This window comes from Terrapene carolina, unplaced genomic scaffold (assembly GCF_002925995.2).
Source record: "Terrapene carolina triunguis isolate 2854851 unplaced genomic scaffold, T_m_triunguis-2.0 Scaffold836, whole genome shotgun sequence".
NCBI lineage: Eukaryota > Metazoa > Chordata > Testudines > Emydidae > Terrapene > Terrapene triunguis.
The window spans coordinates 3,380,329-3,401,013 of NW_020665187.1; the positions used below are offsets into that span (position 1 = coordinate 3,380,329).

Here is a 20,685-nt window from a genome sequence, read left to right on the forward strand (position 1 = left end):
TACCTTAATGACATACCTATCCACTTTGTATGAGGGAGGCAGATCCTTGCGCCACTGGTTTGTTTCTTCACCATTTAAGGATGAGGAAGCCGGCTGCTCGGGGCACGTGAGTGCGAGTGATTTCATTTCCCTGTGAGTGTCAGGGCATATGTGCTCGCTCACCAATCAAACAAGCGCCACATGAAAGGCGGGAACGTAAACAAACAAAACAAAAAAAGCCAACAGGTTGATCTGGATTACCTCAACGGTCACGCCCTTCTCATTTTATGAACAGAGCAGAGCAGGTGTTTGTAATGCATTAGCTAACCCCAGCTCAGTGGAGGCAGGAATTAAACAGACCATATTCTCCAAGGTGCCACTTCTCTTTCCCGGCAGCAGCTTAGTTCATAGACCTTCCCCTACCTCCCCGCCACCGGCCGAGCCAGGATGACCAGCCGCTCCAACGAATTCAGCAGCTTCGGCAGCAGCTCGCTCTCGTCTTGGCAGGCGTCATGGAATCAGAACAGGGGGAGCTCGGTGGTGACGTCCTCTGAATACGACGGCTGCAGCAGCCCTGGTGGTCCAGCCAGCAGAAGCTTCAGCACCTCGAGTCTTGGTGGATACACGTCTTCCTCTTGCCCGTCCGTCTTCAGCAACGAGAAGCTCTTGACGCCGATGCGCCTAGACGTGGACCCCACGTTCCAGGAGAGGAAGAAGCAGGAGAAAGACGAGATGAAAATCCTCAACGACCAATTCGCATCCTTAATTGGGAAGGTAAGAGGAGTGCCAGGTTCGAGTGACCACAGAGGCCAGCGGGGGACGGGCTGTGAGGTGCCTATGGCAAGAGAGATTTGGCTCTCAATGTTAGCTAATTTCCCAGTTGCGGGGATAGTTCTTTCCTCCCATGCTGTCTATTTTACCAAAAGTTTGCATGATTATTAGCCAGTACCCCGGTCCACTGCTTCAAAGACCCTGTCCATCCCCATCGGCTAGTAATCTCCCTGGGAAAAGGGAAACTCAGCCACTGATTGAAGCAGCAGAGACAGGGGCTGTGAGGACAAAAGATGGAGCCGGAGGAGTTTCATACCTGTAGCTGGGCAGAGAACTAGCACAGCAGCTGCAATCAGTAAAATAGCCTACAGTTCCTGCTCGTTTTGTTTTCTAATGCCTGAAACAAGAGAAAACTAACCAGCCAATACTGTGGTGGGTGACAGGGGGAAAAGGAAGGGTCACTGGATCAGCTAAGCAAGCTCTCCTGCAGAGAGTCTTTCATCTGCTCAGGTCCAGGGGAAGGTAGAAGATTTTCTCAAAGCAAAACAATTCGCCTACTTGAGGCAGGTTCCTGCAAAGCATTTATACTCTGTAAACAGATGGTAATCTCCCGAAAGGGTTGCTTCACTGAAGTCTATCATGTAGGCAGCTAATTCCGAGCTACTGCATTAAAAAAACAAACCAACCCAGTGCTCATATGGGTATGAACTAGTACTGTGGGGCTCTGTTTTCAACAGCATCTGCCTAAACTGCGTCTGCACAACCCGTGTTTCCGTGTACCACTGGGCATCCAGGCCGGCACGGCTGCCCGCTGGAGTGTGCAAATGTGACAATCTGTGCGTTGCACTTTTTCATGTGCCAGCCCTGAGAATGAAATCTGGTACATAGGAAATTCGCCCCTGGGCAGAGAGTCCACCACAAGACCCCGGCGCCACTTAAGCCCTCAAAACTGGCCTTAAGTGGCGCCTACGAATCCCGCTGGGGAGCGTGTATTACAGGGCCTCTTCGGTGTCTGACCCACATGAGAGTCTGGTACAACCCTAGCTAGGGTGCATTGGCTCTTTAGCTCAAGGGCTTCTAGCTCTGGAGATCTCTGGTATGTCAGCCAAGATGGCGGCCATCTCCCACTGGCCTTCTACACAGGGGTGAATTTCAACCCATTGGCAGAGAAATGTAACATACAGTTGCGAATGTGCCTCTGGAATTCACATGACCTCAGTCAAATGCCACACGGGCCATAGAACCCCAGGGGAGTTGCTATGGCCATAGCTGGGAGGTAGCGGGTTGACCATTCCCAGCCAGGAGGCCACGCACCTTTGGGATCTGCCATGCGGCTGAGGAGGATGAGTCCTGGTCAAGCTGCTACTGACTCTGGGTTTCCTTTGGATGTGGCTCACATGTGTTTGGACAGGAGGCAAATAATGGCTGGCTAGTGGGTTCTCGGTTCTGACCCCTTTCTGCAGCCTAACGAATACAGGAACACAGGACATTGGACTGGAAGGGACCTCCTGGGTCATCGAGACCATCCCTTCTATCCCGGGCAACCCCGGCATCTTATCCTGTTCATACTTAGCAAACCAGAAACAAGAGACCTCCAGGGATAAGATATATGGCAGGTTCTCCCACTCTATGCTCAGTGATGGTCATCTTAAGGCCCATAGATCAAATCTTGGGTCCCCCTGTGAATAGCCTCAGTAACTTTGGAAGGAGGGGAGTGGCATGGTCTCCCCTCAATCCAGATTTAAGGACCAGAACGCCCAGGCTGCAAGGTCTCAGCTATCCCTGCAGCCTATGAGCAAGAGAAGCAGCAGCCACCAGCTATGCCCCTTTCACGCCGGTGTTTGGGGTCCCTGTGTTGTGCAGGGACCCGGTAGCCACTTCCCCAGCCCACCAGCCACCCCACTGTCCATGACTCCTCCTCATTGAGCTCTGCCACAGAGCTCTTGTTCGGTGGCCCTTTCCAGGTGGGCTCTCCGTGCCCCGCTGCCTTGTACATCCGAAACGGGGCCTTTCCTAGTGTGTCCCGGAGGATCTTTCACGCAGGCCTGGGGTGGACTCGGCTCAGTGTTTGTGCCGGCCGCTTCCAGCGGTGCCTCTGTAGGCTTCAAATTGGATAGACGTTTCTCAGCACGCCCTGTGCGGAGCCCAGCGGAGAGAGGCAGCGAGGTATAATGGATGGAACACTGGGTCGGGTTCAAGGAGCCCCAGGTTCTATTTCTGTCTCTGCCTGCTGCGTGCTCTTGGACAAGTCACTTCCCATCTGTACGCCTGCTTCCACTCCCACTTCTTCTCTGTTTAGATGTAAGCTCACCAGGGTAGATGTTGCTTCTTATTTTATTATTTGTATTATGGTAGCACCTATGGGCCTTAGTCATGGAGCAGGACCCCATTGTGCTAGGTAGTGACTCCTGTTACGCTAGGTGCTGTACCTTATTGATTAGGTGTGATATGGTAGCGGCTCCCATCGCTCTAGACGCTCTAAAAACACAGGACAAAAAGACAGTCCCTGACCTAAACCGCTTTCAATCTAAGCATATGACAAGAGACAACAGGCGGATGCAGACAGGGCCGAGGTGGGGCACTAGGAAACAGCTAATATTGGTCAGCCTCAGAGGCAGTGACCTCAGCAAAGCAACGGCCTAACCATTGTCCGGCCTTCTTTGTAGGCCGCATGGCAAAGGAGAGTTTTAAGGGGGGTTTGGAAGGTGGGTAATGAGGTGGCTTTGCAGACGTTCACAGGGAGTTCCTCCAAAGCATGGATGGTTCTCCCTGTGTGAACATCGCACCGCACAACGGGATCCTGATCTCAGCTGCAGCCTCGAGACACTGCTGTAATGTAAAGAAGAAGACAGATCAGGAGGGTCGTTCCGTGGCTGCTGACAGCTGAACCAGGGACAAACTAAGCAGATAAACCACCCTCTGTTAGAAGATCTTGTCCCAATGGCCAGCGCATTTTTCTACCCCTTGGCAAAGCAAGTTAAATCAGTCCTCAGCTGCTGAACCTATTGGATGGGCAGGAGCTGGCAGCTTTGCACAGATGATGCTGTTACTATCCTTCAGAGAGGACGCATGGGTGAGCCATCCCCTCAGCTGACTTAACGGCCGCTTCACAGCATTGGCGGCAATTGGCAGCTCTCACCCGCCGAATTAAGTACGATTAAAGCAATTTGTTTCGTGCGCGGAGCGGAGAGAGGAGAGCTGGTGAATAAATCGTTAATGGAAGCGCTTTGAGGCTGAAAAGCGCCGCGTCGTTGCTGAGCCGTACGGCCATCACCGCGAGTATGGGAGTGTGCCAAGTTAGAATGGAGGCTGGACGACCAAAAAACGTGCACTCTCACACACCGAGATGCACGCCCGCTGACAGGACACAAGGTCTGCCATTCTTGCGGTGACCGTATGTAGCTCCGTAGCTGTGCACGGCCCTTTGCAGTGCAAACGTCGGAACCTGATTCACACGACATTACTCCAGTTTTGCCCCGGTGTCGGCCTATTATTATTTATTGATTGTATGGCTGTAGTCCCGAGTAACTCTAGTCAGAGCCCAGTACAGCTCTAGTTGTACAAACACAGATCAAAAAGACAGTCCCTTCCCCAAGGGGCTAATCATCTAAGTAACCCTTCCGATTTCAGTGGAGTGACACTGGCATACACTGCAAGGATGCAGCAGCGAATCAGGCCCATATTTATGTTTTAGGACCAACCGTTATTACTGGTACCTGCAGGGAAGCGAATATCACGCTAGGCCAACTGGGCTGAGGAATTGTCTTATCATAGTGTTATAATTTGTAGTATAGTAGCAAGATGGGGGCCCCTGTTGCGCCGGGCACTGCACGGACACATAGTAAGAGACAGTTCGGTCCCTAAAGAGCTTATTCATAGATTCTAGGACTGGAAGGGACCTCGAGAGGTCATCGAGTCCAGTCCTCTGCCCCTTAAGCTTACAGTCTTAAGGGGCAGAGGCTGGGGGAAGGATGGTCCGGTGACTAGGACATGAGCCTGATGCTCAGGAGATACAAGTTCATTTCCCTGCTCTACCTCGGATTTCCTCTGTGACCTTGGGCAAGACACTTCTCACTGTGCCTCACTCCCCTGACTATAAAATGGGTACAATAGCAGCGTCCTACCTCACAGGGGTGTCGTGAGGATAAATGCATCAAAGATTGTGGCGTGCTCAGATACTACAGTACTGAGGGCCAAATAAGTACTTTAAATAGAGGGGAAACTGAGGCACAGAGGGGGGAGTCACTGGCAGAGTTCAGGTCTTCTGCAGCCCAGCGTGGTGTGCTACTCGCTGGACCATGTTCCCTCATCAAACCAATACACAGCTGCATGAAGCCTGACGGACATAGTCCATACAGAAATCAAAGCGCTACCAGCATACGTAACAGCGATGCTGCCAGACAGACTGCAGCTGAAATGAGAGGGGCAGATGGATGCCCTAGCAGATGAAAAGGCAAGTTGTTACTTGTAAAGAAAGATTGCAAAGATGGACAGAGAACAGAAAGAATCAGGCAATCAAACAGGGATGGCACCTATAAATGGGTGGATGGATAGATTCAACGCATGGGCTGATGAAGAGTTTATCTCTGTTGGCTCACAGGAATGTTATCCAGACTTCAGATTCATATTGAGAAGAAGGGGTGTTTACACAGAGGAGATAGTGCCCTGTATTGTTTATGCCCCAGGTGACATATGATGGTGCGGGAAAGATTCCGATACAGATTAGTTTTATTCTATCCATGAGACCTTGCCTTGGGATCCTTCTACCAGCCTCTTCTCTCCACTCCTACCCATTTCCAGGAGTTGGTGTTGCTATTTGAACCCTGATCTGCCACGTTCTCTAGATGGTGCTCTCAGCAGCCATCCACAGCTGTTCCCCTCTATCCTGGGCCTCTCTTTGCATGTCCTCTATGTTGTTCAGTCCCATACGTTTTCCCTCTTTAATGTTCGATGGAGGTATTCTATTGGTTGGCCCTTTTTGTGCATTCCTTCAGCTGCCCAATGGCGTGGTAGAAGCTCTGGCTTCATTCTTTATGCATGTCCTAGATATTTCCCGCCTCTTTTGTATAAAGCTTTGGCACTTAGGGGTTGTCGAAGACGGAAATAAACTTTGAGTTGAAGCTTTATAGTTTGGTCTTTAACTTGTCAGTTTTTGATGACATGTCCAATAGGATGTGCTAATCAGCTGACTTGAGTGATGATCTGTCGGGCTGATTTGACTTGTCGGGAAACCACCGAGTACGTAAAGCAAAGCCTCCATATGTGAATGTAATGCCCTTCTGTGCCTGATCTTAATGGGATGGGATTCTTTTACAGCTCCTTGTTTGAGAGCCCAGTTGTGTCCCTCAAGCTGTAACGGTTTAATATATAGAGATATACCTATCTCATAAAACTGGAAGGGGACCTTGAAAGGTCATCAAGTCCAGTCCCCTGCCTTCACTAGCAGGACCAATTTTTTTGCCCCAGATCCCGAAATGGCCCCCTCAAGGATTGAGCTCGCAACCCTGCGTTTAGCAGGCCAATGCTCAAACCACTGAGCTATCCCTCCCCATGTATTGCTGGAGGTCCCAATCTCAATGTCTAGTGTGTTGGCTGAAGGGCTTCACATCAGCCTTCCGCCATCAACCTTACTAATGTCTCTGGATTCCGTTCTGCAGGTCCAATGCCTGGAGCAGCAGAACAAGATTCTCACGATCAGGTGGAGCTTCCTGAAAGATCAGGACAATTCCCGTTCCGAGTCAGACATCAAACTCCTGTACGACCAGTACATGAGCAAACTGAAGCAAGAGATGAGGGCTGTCGGCCACGAGCGAGAACAGCTGGAGTCCGAGTTGACTGAGGTGTTGAAGTCCATGGATAACATCCGAAGCAGGTGCCGTTCGTCCTAGTTTGTTGGGGGTCTTTGGAAATATAGGGATTAATTTGCACCCTATTGTTAGGTACCAGTTCAACAGTATGGACTGTGGATAATAAGAGATTTCTTCTCCTAGTGTCCATACTCAAAAACCTCAAGGGTCTGATTTTGGAGAGATGATGAGCTTTCAACAAGAACTGCAGGATCTGAAAATAAGGCTCACACTTTTTTCCTGCTTAATGAACTTAGACAAGTAGACAGATAGAAATCCATAGAGGGAAACAGAGAGAGAGAGAGATTCTAAGGGCTTGTCTACCCAATTTGCATGCACAAAATCACAGTTGCATGAACAGATGTGGGATTTTTGCATGCACAAGTGCCCTGTTTGCACAAGTCAGTGATTGTATTTTGACACAGAAATGAATGCCTCACTCATTTCAAGGGAGTGCTCTCTGAGCCCCTATGAAATGGGTCCCTTCTGTCATGTTCTCCCGATCTGTGTACTTTAGAAAGTGGGACTTTACCCCTGGGTTAACTGTTGTATTGTCCAGTTATTATGGTTTTACAACTATTAATGAGCCTGATTCTTCTTTCACTTACACTAATTTTACACCAGTGTAACTGCATGAACTACAGCTGAGTTACTTCTGATTTACACTGGTGTAAACTGAAGCAGAATCAGGTATAATATTCATTATGAGTCTGATTCTTATACCCTTTACACCACTTTGGCAGTTGAGGTAATGTTGCCTAGTGGTTACAGTATTGGACTGGGACTCCGCAGACCTAGGGTCTGTTCTCGGCTCTGCCACTGGCCTACTTGATTACCTTGACCAAGTCACTTCACCGCCTCGTGCCTCAGTTTCCCCATCTGTACAATGGGGATAACAATGCTGTTTGTTTGTAAAACATTTTGAGATCTACTGAAAAGTGCTATAGACGAGCACAGATATAAAAAATTAGTATTATTTAAATGGTTGTAATTATTTAATCTAATTTACATGCAATTTAAGCCCACACTGTCAGAGTGATGCAAAGGAGCCTTAGTTTTAGTTAGAGTCATGCCCCTCTGAATTCAGCCCCTTTGTTGATTGACAAATCATCCCCAACCCTTATGGGTTTTGAACATATTGGTTATTTGTACCTTTTCAGCCAACGCTGTGAACAAACCAAGCACAGAAGGCTTTTTTCTCAAGCATTTAGAAAATGTCATTCTTTACCTCATATTTTCCCCGACTGCTATAATAATATTTACCTTTTACCATCCAGAGATCTCAGGGCACCTTTACAAAGATGGGTAAATATCCTGATCCCCATTTTACAGATGGAGAAACTGAGACACAGAGAGGTACCACTAGACAGCAGCAGAGCAGGGATTAGAACTTAGGTTTCCTGATGCTGGAGCTGTTCGAAAAACAGAATTTCTGTCCCCTGGGAAATTCTGATGTTTTGACATTTTGCATCGGTCCTGCATTGTCCATGAAAATGTTGAAACTTTTCATGGACCAAAAATGTCTAAAAATTTTCAATTTAGAAATACTGTAACATTTCATGACAGAGACATAGGGAGAGAGGGGTGCATCATGGGAGATGTAGTCTCGCCAGGTAGCAGGTCCCATAAGGGAGAGTAGAGGCAAGAAGGATTCATAACTACGACTCCCATCTGGCACCATGGTGCTGAGGCGGACTCAGAGATCAATATCAAGTCAATCAAAAAACGAAATGTTTTGTTTTGCTTTTCCCAACTGAAAACTCCATCAAAACCAATTTTTCCCCACGGAGAATTTGCTGCTTGGAAAATGCTTGATTTGAAATTAGTCAAGCAGCCCCTAGCTAACTCCGAGTCCACTGACTCAGACAGGAGGATCTTGTACAGTGCGTTTTTGCTACCGAGCACCCTGCTGCGTTGCTACTCAATAGCCAGACCAATTATCCTTAAAGCTACACACCACCACGCACACGTCCTCAGGTTCATCCTGAAGGAGAAAGCGAGCTGTGATCTGTCTGTGCTCGGAAAGGGTCGCTCTACCCCTGCACGAGTCACCTCCCCGCGCCCAGGCCCTCCTCTCTGCCACCCTTCTCCAGCCGAAAGCTGGATAAGCCGTGGGGGCGGGGGTGAGCGTGGGCTGCCACTCCGTCAGGATTGTAGTTTGCGCAGTAGGTGACATGATGTCAGTGCCCTGCAAGGCGTGAAGCGTTTTCGGCAGGGGTTGGGGTGCGGATGGAGCGGGAGAGAAGCAGGCTCTAATTAACAACACATGTGCACTGGCACGGAGTCAGACATTCCAGGTAAAGAGCAGAAAAACCAGAAGAACCAACCACTTCTCCCATTCGCCTCCCGACCAGGGCTTATGAAACAGTTAAATACCAGGGCGAGCCTGAGAAGGAGCCAGAATTTATCAATGGACATTGCCAAAGAGCCACAGTAATACGTCAGCAGCCCCTCATCAGCTCCACCCCCCACCCCAGCGCCTTCTGCCCACTGGCCGCCCTGCCGATCAGCGCCTCCCCCTCCTCCCCGCACCTCCCAATCAGCTGTTTTGTGGGGCACAGAAGGCTCTGGGGGGTCGGAGCAAGGGCAGGGCAGGCTCAGGGGAGGGCGTGGGAAGGGGTGGCGTGGGGACAGGGCCTGTGGCAGAGCTAGGGGTTGAGCAGTGAGCACCCCGCGGCACAGTGGAAAGTTGGCACCTGTAGCTCCAGCCCCGGAGTCGGTGCCTATACAAGGAGCCGCATATTAAACTTCTGAAGAGCAGCATGTGGCTCCGGAGCCACAGGTTGGCCACCCCTGCCCTAGACCCAGGCTACTTTAGCACTTAGATTGTAAGCTCTCCGGGGCAGGGACCGTCTTCCCGGGCGGTAACTGGCGCTCTTACCGCAATGCAAATGATTATTATGAACGATCAATTATTAAGAAGAGCCACAATAACTGGGGGCTGAGTTCGGGTTCTCTATTACCATATAGATTTGTCTTCTTTGCAAGGGTGACGCTCACTTGGGCTCCAGCACGGTTTCAGTTAGATGTAATTGAGGCTACATTTATAAGCAGCTCATAAAGAGTTAGCGGAGGCTATAAGCATGTCACAAGCGAGAGTGGCACGTGCCACACGCTCCCCGTAAAGCACATCACTAGAGGTGTGGTAGCCTGCTTATGAGCCAGGGTTATGAGCGACCGATTGACCTGTTGGACTCCATAACAATTGATTAGCCATGTCTTAAAGCAGGTAGGAAGCCTTTATTAACCCTTTGCAAACTCTTTATGCAGGTACCTTCAATATAAAGGTGTAACGGTGCTGCCTCTGGCAGGACACAACTGAGAGTATCAATTCAGGACAAATTGCTTAGAGCAGGCCAGTCACGGCCCAGGGCTGGGGTCCTTTACTCTTAAGGCTCACCAAACCAGCCAAACAGAGAGGACTTCGGTCTCACCCTGCTGGCTAACCATAAGTCATACAAACAATTCCCTTAGAGACTCCAGTTTCCCAGTATCACCACCGGTGCCACTCATTATGGGGAGGAATGGTTATGAAAACCAATACCCCAGTAAAAGAAAAAAGGGTCTCCCGATCCCAAAAGACCAAGCCCCAGACCCAGGTCAATATACAAGTCAGATCTTACCCACAAATCACGCTGTTGCCAATCCTTTAGACTCTAAAATCTAAAGGTTTATTCATAAAAAGAAAGAAATAGAGATGAGAGCTAGAATTGGTTAAATGGAGTCAATTCCATACAGTAATGGCAAAGTTCTTGGTTCAGGCTTGTAGCAGTGATGGAATAAACTGCAGGGTCAAATCAAGTCTCTGGAACATCCCCAGCTGGGATGGGTCATTCAGTCCTTTGTTCAGAGCTTCAGTTTGTAGCAAGGTTCCTTCAGAAGTAAGAAGCAGGATTGAAGACAAAATGGAGATGATGATGATGCCTTTTATAGTCCTTTTGCCATGCGACCTGTGCTTCCTTTGTTCCAAACACAAGCTACCCAGCACATGGCATGAAAAAACCTTAGAGTTCGGTCCATAGGCATGTCCCTGCATGTCTTGCTGAGTCACAAAGTGTATCTGCCTTCTCTCAGTGGGTCAGTTGTATAGCTGATGGTCCTTAATGGGCCATCAAGCAGGCTAGGCAGTGCTGATGCCACATTGTCTGGGGTGTCACCCAGAAGCAAAGCACAAGTTTGAAATACAGGCAGTATAAAGCCAATACTTATAACTTTAAATACAACATGATACATGCATTCAGATAGCACAGGAGTCAGCAACCTTTCAGAAGTGGTGTGCCGTGTCTTCATTTATTCACTCTAATTTAAGGTTTCGTGTGCCAGTAATACATGTTAAGGTTTTTAGAAGGTCTCTTTCTATAAGTCTATAATAGATAACTAAACTATTGTTGTATGTAAAGTAAATAAGGTTTTTAAAATGCTTAAGAAGCTTCATTTTAAATTAAATTAAAATGCAGAGCCCCCCGGACCGATGGCCAGGACCCGGGCAGTGTGAGTGCCATTCAAAATCAGCTCGCGTGCCGCCTTCGGCACGTGTGCCATAGGTTGCCTACCCCTGAGATAGCATAATCGTAACCAGCAAATCATAACCTTGGTTGCACCAATGATCTATACGGTCACTGTTCATATCAATAACGTCACAAAAGGGTGTCCATCATTTCCTTTAAATGGCCCTTTATCTTGGCCACTCTGATGGAAGTTGAAGGAAGGCTGCCATTGCTGGGCTGGGTTGGGTTGTTCCCTTTCGAGAGAGGCAAATGGGGAATTTGGTCCCCTGGATGCAGGGTGGGCCAACGAGGAGACCATTGGCCTAGGGTTCAGAAGACCTTGATTCTATTTCTGGCTGGACCAGCCACTTCCCCTCCCACAGTTTGTCTGTTTCAATTATAAGCTGTCTGGGGATCACTGTGACTCTTATTGATGTATTAGTACAAGAGGCATTAGGTGCTACTGTAATAAACAAAGCAACCTGCAAGATCTCCAATACAGAATTGAGCTTAGCCCTGCCGGGATTCACACCAATCTGCTTCTCTCTCCGTAGATACGAGAATGAAATACATAAACGGAGTGGCATGGAATTCACCTTCGTGGAGCTGAAAAGGGTAAGTGGCCATTCATCGTCACAGGGCTGTGTGCGCATCTACAGCAAAGATGCACCTGCAGTGGAAGGAGTGTCTAGTGGTTAGGGCCCCAGCCTGGGCTCAGGAGACCTGGATTTGAGTCTCTGCTCTGCCACAGACTTGCTGCGTGGCCTTGAGCAAGTCACCTTGTTTTTCTGGCGCAGGGCCTCAAAGATATTTAGGTGCTTAATGTCCACTGATATCAAAGGAAGTTAGAGGCCCAGGTTTCTTTGAGGACCTGGGCCTCAGATCTCTGTGAAACGGGACTAGCAGCAGCATGGTGAGGCGCTCAGATACTACATTCACGGGGGCCAGGTAAGCACCAATAAGAGGGTTGGGTTGGCTCTGTGTTTGCATGAGAGACCTGCCCCTATAGGAAACCTAGAGCATGGCTACCCGGCACAAAGAAACCAGCAGCCGTGAGTTGCAGAGCTAAAATAGACGTTCAAACCTCGGCTCTGAAACCCAGAAACCAGGGGAGGGACTCAAGACCCAGGCTCCAGCCCAAGTCTGAACATCTACATGGCCATTTTTAGCCCTGCAGCCTGAGCCCCACAAGCCCCAGCCAGTTCACCTGGGCTCTTTTGCTGTGTAGCCATTTCCCTACAGCGCTAAAGGCAGGGGCTCAGTAGATGACAACCTGGCCCAGGAGGACCACAGGCTGGTGGAGGTGATGTATTTTGAAATGAACTATAGACAAGTGAGGACCTGAGCACCTGTGGTTGCTAAAGACCGCATAGCATTTGGGGCAAAAGCATGGAGTATTAGCTGCCGTGTCTTGGCCAAATTCTATCAGGCAAGATTCCTGTGCCGTTTCAGTTGCATATACCATGCGGTCTCAGCCTGGGGTCATGATTCAGTAGGGTCGCAAGGATGGGTCGTAACCACCTTCGCTTCAGGGGCATCCTGAAACATTTCTCTACATGAGGTCACAATATGGAAAGGTTGAAAACCAGTGGCAGAAGTGTAGTGCAGCCAGGCCCTGCTAAACAGCCCCCATGTTCTACCCCAGAGGTAGCTGCCCTTGTGACGAGTGAGCAGAAATCAATGGTTGTGTATATGGGTTTGGAATCTTTGGCAAGGAAAGGTAGGGTGTTATGAGCTGTGGAAAATGCTCACCATAAATGACTGTTATTGTTAATTATAAGTTGTTCCCAAGCGTGCTCATGGCCTGGTAAGGGCAGTTTGTGTGGCTTTTGTTCATTGCATCAGTGTTTTCAACAATCTCTGCTTTTCCTTATGATTAAAAGATGACTGTTTATGGGCCAGTCCTGCTTCTTTCCTTTTATGGAATGGTTATTAGCCAGGATGGGCAGGGATGGTATCCTTAGCCTCTGTTTGCCAGAAGCTGGGAATGGGCGACAGGGGATGGATCACTTGATGATTCCCTGTTCTGTTCATTCCCTCTGGGGCACCTGGCCTTGGCCACTGTCGGAAGACAGGATACTGGACTAGATGGACCTTTGGTCTGACCCAATATGGTCATTCTCATGTTCTATGCCCTACCTCCTTCCCTGCACTCAAGCACTAACAAAAAGAAATTTTATCTAGAGGTCTTCTTCTCAGATCACCCACCCTCAATGGGAGCAGCAAAGCAGGGTCCCACCAGCAACATCCACCATCCTGCAGAATGGATGGATAGTATCCCCAAAGGACACTGCTTTGTCCCAGGACTGGGTCATCAGTGCACAATGGAGAAGATCTCTCGCCCCAAGGCACAAGTCAGAGTCCCATGTACAGATCTTTTGTTACTAGCGCTGATAGTAAGGGAGAAAGGGAGAAAACTTGTTCACCTTAGCCTCTGAGGATAGAACAAGAAGCAATGGGCTTAAACTGCAGCAAGGGAGGTCTAGGTTGGACATTAAGAAAAAGTTCCTAACTGTCAGGGTGGTTAAACACTGGAATAAATTGCCTAGGGAGGTTGTGGAATCTCCATCTCTGGAGATATTTAAGAGTAGGTTAGATAAATGTCTATCAGGGATGGTCTAGACAGTATTTGGTCCTGCCATGCGGGCAGGGGACTGGACTCGATGACCTCTCGAGGTCCCTTCCAGTCCTAGAATCTATGAATCTATGAATCTATATGTCTTCTTTGTCCCACAGGATTTAGACGCTGGTTCCATGCATAGAACCGAGCTAGAGGTAAAACTGCAGGGGCTTCAAGAGTTGATGGAGTTAAAGAAAGCCGTATACGAGCAGGTAAGAAGCAACTATAAGACCAGATGCCTAAGTGTGTGCAACGAGGCTGGTGGAGCTGGGCAAAATTTTTCAGCCAAATACTTACTTTTTGGTGAAAAATGCAATTTCGGCAGCACCAAAACGTCGGGTGAATTTATGTCCGATGTGCCGAATTGTTTGTTTTGGGGGGAAATGCAATGGGCACAATCAGTGCCAACCCCACACAGCTGTGAGATGTGTCAAGCCTGGAGAGGGGCAGGGAGTGGTACGCTGAAGGAGCAGGGCTGCATCTCAGAGCTCGCCAGCCCCTGGACTAAGAGCTTTCTGACTGCGAAGACCACTTGAGCGCCTTGGCCATCCAGGCCATCTCAGAAAGGAGTGAGGTCAGTTCTGGTCTCTTGTTCCCCTGGCTTTCCAAAGACCCTGGAGACTACCTTTGGTGGGCTGCAGAAGTCTCTTGACCTTTTCTGTATTTTACCCTCTCCCCAAGGGCGCGCCAGAGAGGTCTAACCTTCTACACCATCACAGGGCCAGGTTCTGATCTCAGTTAGGCTGTTGTAAACCCAAAGTAACTCCATTAGGTCTGATTTCTTCTCTCAGCAATGGTACATCAGTCTAACTTCACTGATGGTGACGCAGTTGGGCCCCGATTCAGCAAAGTCCCGGAAGCATGTGTGATGGGCCGTATGCATTTGCTGAGTGCTTCGTTGCACTGCAGCACATGCTTAAGGTTAAGCACACGCTTAGGCGCTTTGCTGCACTGGGGCACTGTTCCTGATTTCCATTGAGTAGGAGCAGGATTTGGCCCACTGATTTCCTTGGGGTCATTCCAGATTTACGCCATTCTCAATGAGATCAAAAATCTGGCCCACTGAATAGAACCAACTACCTCTGTGCGTACGTCTGCAATAAAAAAAAACTCACGGCATCAAGTCTTAGAACCCGGGACAGCTGACTCGGGTTCCGGGGGCTACCGATTGCAGTGTAGATGTTTGGCCTTAGGCTGGAGCCGGGGGTCTGAGACCCTCTGCGCTCCCGGGGTCTGAGAACCCGGGCTCCAGCCCAAGCCCGAAAGTCTACACTGCAATTCGATAGCCCCGCAGCCCACGTCAGCTGCCCCGGGCCAGTCCCGGCCATGCCACGGGTCACTTATCACCGTGTAGATGGAGCCTGTGTCATTTTCGTAACAGGATATTGTTAAGGGAAATAGCTTAGCGAGAGTCAAAGGAAGGGGATTAAGGCATATTAGCATCAATAGAATTGCATCTGCAGTTAAGCTAGCTAGGATGATTTTACAAGCCCAATGCTGCAAGGCATGTACTTGTCTCCAGCTGGGATCGGGAGGGACTCCTCAACCAGCACCCTTATCCGCAGGGCGGGGCATGCTCGGGGAGCGGGCAGGGCAGGGCGGGAAGAGGAGGAGCAAAGGTGGGGCCTTGGGGGGAAAAGATGGAGTGGGGGTGAGGCCTCGGGGTAGAGCGGGGGTGGAGCACCCACCCAGAAAGAAGAAAGTCGGTACCTTAACAACACAGCCTCCACCTCAGTGAATTGACCCAGAGAATGCAGCTGATTCTCAGTTGCGTGGTGCTGATGTACCATTGTAACATGCAAGTGAAAAAGACTCTGCTTTTCAACAGTAAAGCGCCAAGTGCTTTCCAAAGCAGGCCAGGATAATTCTCCCTGTTTTATAGGTGGGGGAACTGCAGCACACATCACCCAGCCGTGCACTGGGACTAAAACTCAGGTTTCTGGAGGGTTAGACCTGTGTCCTAGCCACTAGACCGTACTGCCTCCTGATTGACTGTATAAGCTGCCAGGCTGTCTCCCAGTGCTGGCTGCGCTGCTGGAAAAGGATGTCATAGAGACGGGAGGAAGCCGTCACTGTCCACCGCAGCTCCGACTGGCCTGGCTGTATGCGCCCCTCGCTACGTTCCCAGCCTCCTCTTCAATTCATTTCTGTTGGGAGTCACACTGTTGACTTTGGCAGCCCGTCGTGTTCTTTCATCCACCCTTTATGCAAAGAAATTATACCTGCCCCGGCCGTTCCGCAGACCGAGCCTGTTTTCAGGTTAAGCAACTTTTCTAGCAACCTTTGTGGAGCTATTTGACGTCAAGGATCTTGTTTCCTGGATCCCTCGCTTTGCCTCCTCTTTTCCAAAGCTACAGGGGCCGAGGGAACAAATCTTTCTTTTATAGCAAGAGCTAGGGGGGAAGGTCTCTAAGGGTATGTCTACACAGCATTGTAAACTTGGGTCTGGAGGACCGCATTGGTGTTCTCAAGCCCACGCTTGAGCGGCCACACTGAATTGGAAACCTGGGTTTCCATTTGCCAGATCCGGCTCTCACAGTCATGTTAACGCATCCACACTACTCTGCGTAGACCTTCTGCCTTGAGTCTTCAGCTAGAGTTGTGGCCACACTGCAGAATGACAGGACTTGGGTTCTGACCTATCCCCCAGGCAGGGTCAGAGGACCTGGGTCATGAGTGCTTGCTGACTCAAGTCAGATTGATTTGTGTGTGGACAGGAGTAGGACTTGGGCTCAAACCTACAGGAGAACTTGGGCTTAGTGTGTGGTATAGACATACCCTAGCCATGTTATAAATCTGTTGTGCATAGTTTTTCCCTGGTACAATTCAAAATTGATAGCGAAAGGTCCCTTTAACAGCATTATAATGTCTTCTGGGACTTCCATCATAACTTACGGAGTTTTTTTGTTGGTCCTGCTGGTCTGGTAAATCTGGATTAGTGGTTAGAGCAAGGGGGAGTCAGGACTTCTGGGTTCTGTCCCCACCTGTGGGAATATAGCCTAGAGCGAGTGGGACTTGGGAGTCAAGATTCCTGCGTTCTATTTCAGCCTCCGGGAGCGTACTCTGCTGGGAGAGAAAAACTTGGTTCTCTTCTCAATGAAAAACTTTCCTTTGGAATTGATTTGTCAAATAATCAGGAAAATCCACCAAAAAAATTTGAACATGAAATAATCCCCCTTTTTGAACCACCCCTAGTTCTCCCTGAGGTAACTGATACGCAACCTAGCCCCTAGTTTGAATTGGTTTCCTCTGTTATTCTGTAACGACAGCCGCACTAGAAGAAAAGTTCTTGGGCACGATTCTGCTCTCACGTCTGTTTCACAGCCTTCTAACTCCACTTACCTGATTCTGCTCACCCTTATAACGGCGGCAGTCAGAAGTAGCACCGCTGAGTTACTCCTGATTTATACTGGTGTGAATGTGAACAGAATCAGGCCCTTTGTGCATGGAAACTGCTCCAGCATATGAATTCTCCCACATTAACCTTTCCTCTAACAACCCCTATACATTTACCTGGGGATCAAGCCTCAATGGGGAAGAAATACACTTAAAATCCTGTTCATGGAAAGAGATTTGTCACCGGTAACAGGTGAATCATCCATCCAGTCCCAATCATTGTTCCCCCAATCAGGGAGAGGTAACGCAAACAAAGCCATCAGTGCCCTAACTTCTAGCAAAGCCTTCGATACAAGGGCTACAAAAGCGTGGAATAAAAGCACGTTGACGGGGACAAAAGGCCGAAAATGCAGTGATTTAGTGTAAAGGGGTAAACGAGGAGTAACCTCACTGAAATCAGTCGTGTTACGCCCTCATGAGAGGAAAATGAGACCTACAGTGAGAGGCAGAGTGAAAGTGGCTTATCGGGCATTCCACTAGTTTACGATCCCTTCAGGTTGGGTCTTGTCTGAGTACCAACGGCACAGGAGTGTGGTTTCCTAACATAGATTAGGGTGTCTTTTTTGATTTGCTGAACCATGTCTGCATCCGTTGTCACTTCCCCCGAGTCATCAAGAACAAACACCCCGGAGTCGGGAGTTGCAACACGTGGATGCGGGCTGATATGTGCATACCACAACTGCCCAGTGTTGGATGGAGTCACACCTTCTCATGGGCAGGAGAAGGCATAGGACATATAGTCCCCATTTACCCTTTGGGTGGCGGTGGTGGGCGATGGCTCAATATTGAGTGGTGGACAATGGAGAGCTCCCTTTAGTTCGGCTGTATTCCCAGAGAAAAACTTCCTAGTCCTGTGTCCGGCTGCTAGACACTGTAATCCTGAGACGGTAGCAACCCCATGCCACCGACAGTTTCCTCATGGAGGGCATCTATAACCAAGGACACATGGCCACCTTAGCTTTGCAACGTGTGCAAGCGCCACACTGCCCTCTACTGGATGGCAGGCATGTGTCATAGGCTGTATATTGTCAGGAGCTAATGGCGATTCTTCTTAAGTGCTCAGGGGCCTTTGCTGCAGCATGTGGACCCCCGTTCTATCTATAGCATTGGTATGGAGTCCCAGGGGGGGCATGTTGTACAGTCCAGAGTCAGCCCTGAAGTCCGTGGGCAGCCACAGTATGTCAGCAGGTATCTGGCACAAACTAGCTAGCTAAGAACATAAGAATGGCCACACTGGGTCAAACCAATGGTCCATCTAGCCCAATATCCTGTTGTAAGAGATCGCAGACTCACCGGCACGGCGCCTCCTACTGTCTCGCCGGCCACAGGCCCCGTGTCCCTCCCAGACCCCGGTGCCCTCTTATCTTGGGTTGTTGCCCCACAGCAGCACCCCCACACTCTGGGTCCCCCTCCCAGGGGAACCTCCACCTCCTATGCCCACCTTGCCTCAGTGGCTACTGCCAGTCGTCATCTAGCCCCCTTTTTCTGGGGCAGACGGCAGTCTGTCATGGCCACTCCTCACAGGCAAGGGGGTTGGACCAGCTGCCTCTGCCTATCCCTGGGCTGCACCTCTGCAGCCCCACTACCTCCTTAGGCCTTTACCAAGGCCTCAGCCTGGGGAGTTGCCAGGCTGGAGCTCCCCAGCTCCTTGTGCCCTTCCCCAGCACTGCTCCACTCCAGGTACCCTTGTGCTCCCAGGCAGCTAGGTCCCTCTCGCTCCCAAGCTAGAGAGAGACTGACTGCCTTCTGGCTCTGCAACACTTTTATAGAGCCCAGCCTGGCCCTGATTGGCTGCCTTCCCGCCTCTTCTTATTGGCTCTCAGCCCCAGCCCTCTCCAAGGGCTGGCTTTTAACCCTTTGAGGGCTGGAGCGGGGTGACCGTCCCGCTACACCGGTCTTCCAAAAGTGGCCAGTACCAGATGTTTCAGAGGGAATGAACAGAACAGGGCAATTCTCGAGTGATCCATCCCCTGTTATCCAGTCCCATCTTCTGGCCATCAGAGGCTTAGAGAGCATGGGGTTGCGTCCCTGACCATCCTGGCTAATAGCCATCGATGGATCTATCCTCCATGAGCTTATCTAATGTTTTTATATACTTGTGGCCTTCACAGCATCCCCTGGCAATGAGTTCCACAGCTCTCCCATTAATTCACACCCCCATGGCCCCTACCCCACTTGCCCACTGCAGATGAGCACAGCGGCTGGGTATTGACATGACCACAAACACTTGCTAAATCAACCAACACCCACTAGTGCTCTCATGCAACACGAGCACATCGTTTTGCCCAGGGTCTGGGAGAATTCGAAATCCCAGCAATGGCCAAACCCAGAGCCACTACTCTGAGCCCCAGCCCAAACCTTGGGGAGGGTTGGTTGAATTAAGCAGGACACCAGAGCCAAACCACTCCATGGTGGGGTTTGCAAACCTGCGCCTTGACTTATGAAAACTTCCCACCTCCCAGCTGCGTATGGGACGGATTGGGCTGGCCCTGCACAGCTGACTGTAACCTTGCGGCATACGTGTCCGCTCAGTTCTCCTCTCCTCTCCTCCCCGCCATCCAGGAGCTTCAGGAGTTGCTGGCAGAAATCAAGGACATCTCCGTCGTCATGGGGATCGATAACAGATGCAACCTTGACCTGAGCCGCATCGTGGAGGAAGTGAGGGCGCAGTATGAAGCCCTCGCTTTCAGGAGCTGGGAGGAGGCAGAAGCCCTTACCTGGAGCAAGGTACACGGCTCTCTCTCGTGGGAGACATGCCGCAAAGCCATTGGTGTGGGGGAGCAGGAGAGAGCCTGCCTAGAACCCATGGGGATTGGTGAGCGGTAGATAGACAGAGAGGTGGTGGAGGAAGAAGAGGGGCAAGGGGAAGTGAGAGAGACGAGAGAGCTAGACAGTGTCTGTCCCCGGCACCCGCGAGGGACCAGCTCCCTGCAGAATCCCAGGCGCGGCTGCAAGGCGGGGAAGGGGTGACGCCGTCTCAACTCTTCCCTGCAGCTGAACGAAGGAGCCACCCACTCCGCCACGTACAGGGAGCAGCTCTTCAGCGGCCGGCGGGAGATCGCGGAGCTGACCATACGTATTCAGAAGCTGAGGACCTGCATCGTGTCCCTGAAGAGCCAGGTGAGCCCTGGGCCTCGGGAGAGGGGAAGCCTCGGGCATTGGAAACACAAGAGAAACGGCAGCCGGCCCCAGGTCGGAGCCAGGTGCCCGCGCACACCCGTCACTCCCCCCCTTGGGATGAGTCTGGTGGGGTAATCTGTTGTTATTCTGTGTTACCCTGGCGCTTACAGGCCTCAAATGAGATCAGGGCCTCGTTGCGCCGGGTGCTGCACAGACACACAGTGGGAAACAGTCCCTGCCCCAAAGAGCCCACGGTCTAAATAGCCTAAGGGTGGGAGGGGAAACTAAGGCAGAGAGAGGGCGGGCTGTGATTTGCCAGTGATTTGTTGTGGAGGGGAGAGTGGAGGTGGAGGTGGGAGAGGGCTTTGGGGGGGCGGTGTCATGGGGTGGGGCTGGGATAGGGCTATGGAGGGAGGGAGGTGGGGATGTCATGGGGTGGGAGTGGGAGAGGGGTATGGAGGGTGGG

At 50.4% G+C, this 20,685-nt stretch overlaps 1 protein-coding gene across 1 annotated transcript in view; it reads left to right on the forward strand.

Moving 5' to 3' along the window:
* The first annotated feature begins 426 nt into the window (after positions 1-426).
* KRT80 (keratin 80) overlaps positions 427-20,685 on the forward strand; it is a 23,293-nt gene continuing 3,034 nt past the window's right edge. The window contains exons 1-6 of the mRNA XM_026660762.1: positions 427-753; positions 6,408-6,622; positions 11,638-11,698; positions 13,820-13,915; positions 19,662-19,826; positions 20,094-20,219. Of these exons, the coding sequence (XP_026516547.1) occupies positions 427-753; positions 6,408-6,622; positions 11,638-11,698; positions 13,820-13,915; positions 19,662-19,826; positions 20,094-20,219 (990 nt within the window). The remainder of the gene's footprint in view (positions 754-6,407; positions 6,623-11,637; positions 11,699-13,819; positions 13,916-19,661; positions 19,827-20,093; positions 20,220-20,685) is intronic.